The sequence below is a fragment of the Danio aesculapii genome, chromosome 11, assembly GCF_903798145.1.
Source record: "Danio aesculapii chromosome 11, fDanAes4.1, whole genome shotgun sequence".
Lineage (NCBI taxonomy): Eukaryota > Metazoa > Chordata > Actinopteri > Cypriniformes > Danionidae > Danio > Danio aesculapii.
The window spans coordinates 31,247,627-31,253,626 of NC_079445.1; the positions used below are offsets into that span (position 1 = coordinate 31,247,627).

Genomic DNA, 6,000 nt, shown 5'->3' on the forward strand with positions numbered 1-6,000 from the left:
GTATACTTTTGATAATTCAGAATTCTACTGCAGTAATTTAAAAAATACAGTGTGTTTATAATTATTTACTTGCAGCATGTGACAGTTTTCGGGGTGGCACGGTGGCTCAGTGGTTAGCACTGTCACCTCACAGCAAGAAGGTCACTGGTTCGAGTCCCAGCTAGGCCAATTGGCATTTCTGTGTGGAGTTTGCATGTTCTCCTCATTTTCATGTGGGTTTCCTCTGGGTGCTCCGGTTTTCCCCACAGTCTAAAGACATGCGGTACAGGTGAATTGAATAAGCTAAATTGTCTGTAGAGAGTGTGTGTGTGTGTGTGTGTGTGTGTGCGTGTGTGTGCGTGCGTGCGTGCGTGCATGTGTGTGTGTGTGCGTGTGTGCGTGTGTGTGTGTTTCCCAATACTTGGTTGTAGCTGGACTTTTTCCAGTGTTACTAGATACAGACTTTTTCCAGCCCAAAAGCTGTTCAAAACCCGCACAAACGTACAAAAAATGCCCAAAATATTAAATTAAAATTTTATTTAATTTTTATTTATTTAAATTTAAATTAACCTTACTTTAACTGTCATATTTTTTAACCATACAGCAACCAACACCAGCAGTCACAGAACCACAACATAACTGGATCACATCGAAACACTGCCCTCTCTCACCCACACGCTGCACTTAATGTTGTGCAGATTACGCTGCTTATAAGAGTATGTGTTACTGTCGAAATGGGGTAAAAATTAATCTCATTTAGCGTTTTAAATTCTTTTGAATATAGTTAGATGCTGCTTGTCAATCAGACAACTCTTCTATGTTTGTTCTTGCAGTCAATTGCGGAAAAGAATGATCGATAGAAGTGTTATGATAAACTGATGTGAGTTTAACTGCAGGTGCTGCGTGAGGTGCGTGCACGCGAGGGAGAGTCAAAACTGAATGGAGTAGGAGCACACAGTTATGTTTTGTTAAATAAGTTGCATATTTAAATTTTATGTTTCAAAACCGGCCAAATTTTGTCAACCCGTCAGTGTAATTTTTTACCTACACAATCAAATTCAAAACTGCCCAATCTGGCAACACTGACAGTTTTCATTGACAGCAGGTTATTTTTTTAATAATCACTTACATTATCTACCTATAAGGTCACACCTTATTTTGATGGTCTGTTTGTTAAATTTAATTACATTGCATCTACATGCCAACTAATTCTCATTAGATTATAGACTGTTAGTTTGGGGTTAGGGTTAGTGTAAGTTGACGTGCTTGCAAAGTTTCTTATAGTCAGTTAAATGTCTGTTGAAGGAACCGTATCAACAGATATTAAGCAGACAGTCTACTAATACTCAAATGGACCATCAAAATAAAGTGTTACCAAACAATATTTTATTACACTTTCTTAAAAATATTTTAATTTGTTACTAACTGTCCCACATACCTATAATTATGCATTCACGCTGTCTGTCAATCATTCTTGTAATTTTGGTGCATTATGCATTTACTCTTACTTTGACAAAAATTATTATAAATTTCGAATGCAGTGCACATACAATACACTTTTATTCTTAAGTGATTTTTTTTTTTAATATTTGGTGTGTTTAGAATTATTTTATTTGTTTTAATTTTTTTATTATCTAAATTTTTATTTGTATTTAATTATTTTACTGGTACTACTCGGTTTCTATAAACAGTTTGCATTTTAATAATATGAGCTAGATATTATATTATTACACTTTTTATTATTATTTTAAATTATCATCTCTGATTATTTTACAATAATTGCACTATTACAATATTTACAATTTTCCACAGACCTATAATTATGCAATGAAGCTACCAATACTTCTTGCACTTAACATGAATTTTTGTGCATGATTAATTCATTCTTGCAATTTACATAAAAATTTTATTTAATTTTGAATCATATGAAATGCAGAATGCCGAATTTAGCACATCTTGATGTCAAAATTCGAAATGGCTCAGTTAGAATGTATTTTTAGCACTTTGTAGCACAGGTATTTCTGTTAATAGCTTAACTAGATATTTGGCCAGTTGCATAAACACAACCATCATGTTAATATTTGACCAAAGACAGAGTTCACCCTTAAAAAAAAAAGAAAGCTTACTCACCATTTCCCCACCCTTGAAGGTTTCCAAACCATTATGAGTTTCATTCTACTGTTAAACACAAAAGAAGATATTTTGAAGAAAGCTGAAAACCATTGACTTCTGTAGTAGACAAAAAACAAACACAAATGGCAATAATTGTTTACAAATCTTTTCAAAATATCTTCATTTGTGTTCAACAGAAGAAAGAAAATCAAACAGGTTTGGAACAGGTTTGGGTGAGTAAATTATGACAGAATTAGCCCTTAACTAGCCCTTGAACTAGACCTAACTACTCTTATCAACTAGCCGTTAATAGTATAACCCTATTCAGTCTTACCTTTTGAATTCAAACTAAAGTGATGAATATTTTTTAAAACTAAAGATAAAAAATTCCGGTCTTGAAGAAACTTAAGACTACAAAATGTAATATTACTTAATAAACACTACAAAATACATTACATTAATACACAGTCGTCGTCTATCCTCGAGGACTCCTCATCGACAGGGGACGCTGAGAATCCGCACAGCTTTGAATGCACCAGAACTGAGCGTAGGAGAGTTTTACATGTCAGCTGTTGGCTGACGTGCTGCTCCTAAGCCTCTCAAAGTAGTTTTAATATTATTAGCTTCTTAAAATTATGACCGTGAACAACATGGCAGATCCAAGACGACCGAATAAGATTTTTCGGTGAGTATTTTATCCGTGTTTAACACCGCTTGAGTGATTATGCTGGGTGTTTTTATTGACTGTCGTTAGCATCACTGTTAGCAACAGAGCTAATGATTAGACGAGATTAAACCAGATTTTCTGTTTTAAGTATATTATATACGGTAATATTCAGTTTAGAGTCATGTTAAATATAATGTAGATATGTCTTACAGTCTTTTATTGATGTTAGTTGGTTTAAACACAATTTGAGTTTAAATTTACTACAAATATCATGGTTTCTATGGTTGACGGTTGCAAAACCATGGTTCATTTGTGGTTACCATTACCACCAGGTTTTACTACCAAAAAAAATTACATTTTATTTGAAGTAAAACCATGATCACTCTTGGACACTAGTCTTGTTTTTTTTTTTTATCTTGTTCAACCTAAGTATATTTTTATTACTTTGTTTGATGAACTTTTGTCAAATCGTTTTTTTAATAGTATAAATTTGATACATGAAATAGACGCTTAATCAAAATGCAGTGCGTTTACTTTGCAGCTACAAGCCTCCCAACACCGAATCAAACCCAACATTGGAAGATCCTACACCAGATTACATGAACCTGCTCGGCATGATCTTCAGTATGTGTGGTCTGATGCTCAAGGTGACCTCATCTACTGTTTTTACTGTCAATACTGCTTTTTACTTCATGCGTTTCTTGTTGTTTATGACTAAAACATGAGTAGATTGGTCTCGCGATTCAAATTGTGGTTAATTTGTGTTTTGCAGCTTAAATGGTGTGCGTGGATTGCAGTTTATTGCTCATTCATCAGTTTTGCCAATTCACGAAGCTCAGAAGACACTAAACAGATGATGAGCAGCTTCATGTAAGTTTGTTGATGCTATAATTTAAGGGGTAGTTTACCCAAATATGAAAATCTCATTATTTATCCTGAGGCCATTTAAGATATAAGTGGCTTTTTGTCTTCAGTAGAACATTTCAGAAGATTTTAAGCTGAAAATGTGATTGTTTGAAATTCATAATATCAGGTCAACCGCTACCAGGGGTCTGTTCTTTGCACGTGGATTACTCAATTAGCTGGATTGGGTGATTGACGATTTAAAGGAATAATAAATTATGCAGTCATGCACATGTTTTGACAGCTAATATGACTGTGATTTGATGCTTTGAAAAAGTTGCAGACATCTTTACTGATATCAAAATACTTTTTTGTTGCAAAATTAATTTAAACAGCCAGTTATTCCTTACGCTGATTAAGAAACATAAATGGGCCAAGGCTACTATAATAAAGAAAATCCGACATGAAAGTATAATGCCTGCAGCCCACAACAAATGTGTAAAGATATTGTGTATCATATTTAACAATTCGTTTAATATGAATTTCTTGTAATTTTGCTTAGATGGATAATTGAATATTAATCAGATGATGTCATTATGCTGCTGTGCCATCAGCCGATTGTTGCATTGCTGATCAGAATTTCGAGGATTGATAATCTGTCCTACACAACACACGCAGCGATCTCAGATCAGTTCGTCCAGACATTTTAATCTGATTCATGAACTTGTTTGAAAAACCAAATTAGCCAGAGATCAACATTAAAAGATCCAGGATCTGTCAAATCATCTCAGATCATTTAAGTGAGGTACGAAGAACTAAACCCAGGACTTTGAGAGTTAAATAAATAAATAAAATACTTTTTATGTGGTTCTGTTTGAGACATTGAGGTCATAAAATGATCAGTCGATGCAAGACTTATTATTAACCTGTGGGTTAAAGGTAATTATAATCATTTTTTAAATATTCAGTTTCTTGATTTGTTTCACTTTTCAACATTTTTTAAAGGATAGTTCACCAAGAAGATAAAAAAATTACCTCACCATTTATTCACTCTAGTGTGGTTTAAAGCTATATGGGTTTCTTCCAAGAAGATATTTTGAAGAATGTTCACTTCTGGCACCCATTTAATTTCCATAGTAATTTTTCGTCCTACAATAAAAGTCAAATAGGTGCCAGAAGTGAACGTTCTTCAAAATATCATCTTTTTGTGTTCAACAGAAGAAACTCTTAATAGGCTTTGAAAAAGTGAAGGGTGAGTAAGTAAAATAATCATTTTTCAGTAAACTATCCCTTTACATTTAGAATAAACTGTCCCTTTAATATCCGTTTTGAATAATTACTCTGTAATCTGAAACAGTGTTTTTGTCAAAATATCATTTTATTTACCCAAAGATATTCTTAAATGTTATGCTTCTGGACTTGTTTGCCAATTTCAACATATGTTTGTTTCTCCAGGCTGTCCATATCAGCGGTCGTGATGTCTTATTTGCAGAACCCACAGCCCATGTCACCACCGTGGTAACAAATAATCCAGAACGCAGTCAGCATCTCAGCAGGAACGGTATGAGAACCAGCTGATCCTCCCACTGTCCTTCTGGGACGCATGGACTACACTCATCAGCCCAGCTGGCCAATCAGAAGCTGACAAATTGACCGTTGGAGCTCCTGTTTGGCCATTTTAAGTTTTCTTCTCTGCTTACCAGTTATAATATGTATGTAAATGACCACACCATGCTAAAATATTCATATGCTGTGAAAGATATTGAGAAATAAATGACGTTTTTATGCGCTGCTTCAAATATTTCTTTGCGGGTGTTGTTTTTTCATATATATACACACACAAGTAATTAGTTTTAATTAGGTCACTTTGATGTGCAAAACTAGAGTCTGATGTTAATTTATTCGTCCTGCTGCTGCTTCTGACTTTATATATGGACATAAGTATAAATAAACCTTTTACTCTTGAAAGATTGAGTTTTGTAAGTAGGAGATATGTGCTGTAATAAGAGAATATGCAGCACTGTACAGAAGGGCCAGATTCATTCCTTTTAGTTGTTCCAAGATGGATTTTGCACAGGCCTGGAGGATTTAATGAGCAACTGGCAACTCTTTTTGGATGTATTACTTTTTTCATTAACTGGAGCAAAGTGCGTTATTTGTAGACTTTTGGTTTTATAAATTTATTGTTGATTCTTTAAAATTTTCTGTGTGTGTATGTTTGATAGTGAAAAAAAAAACATTTGAATGTGTATAGCCTATTTTGCCACTAGGTGGAAACATTTGATCTGAGGTTCTGAACACTTATGGCAATGCCAGAAATCTAGGCCTATTCTATGACTGCTTATCTAGTGTTTTCTGATGACAAATATATCTTTAAAGGTAATGCAGTGTCTTCAACA

The 6,000-nt window shown here is 34.0% G+C and overlaps 1 protein-coding gene across 1 annotated transcript; it reads left to right on the plus strand.

Moving 5' to 3' along the window:
- The first annotated feature begins 2,631 nt into the window (after nt 1–2,631).
- wdr83os (WD repeat domain 83 opposite strand) lies at nt 2,632–5,400 on the plus strand. Its single transcript, XM_056468254.1, has 4 exons — nt 2,632–2,776; nt 3,300–3,405; nt 3,531–3,628; nt 5,057–5,400. The coding sequence occupies exons 1-4, from the start codon at nt 2,727–2,729 to the stop codon at nt 5,121–5,123; spliced, it is 321 nt and encodes a 106-aa protein (XP_056324229.1). The 5' UTR covers nt 2,632–2,726; the 3' UTR covers nt 5,124–5,400.
- Nucleotides 5,401–6,000: the final 600 nt, after the last annotated feature.

Bases quoted from the DNA above. Each gene is read 5' to 3' on its own strand.
- wdr83os (XM_056468254.1), top strand. From the start codon at position 2,727: ATGACCGTGAACAACATGGCAGATCCAAGACGACCGAATAAGATTTTT. The intron at 3,406-3,530 runs GTGACCTCATCT...TGTGTTTTGCAG, and splicing joins TGTGTGGTCTGATGCTCAAG to CTTAAATGGTGTGCGTGGAT. The intron at 3,629-5,056 runs GTAAGTTTGTTG...TTGTTTCTCCAG, and splicing joins CAGATGATGAGCAGCTTCAT to GCTGTCCATATCAGCGGTCG.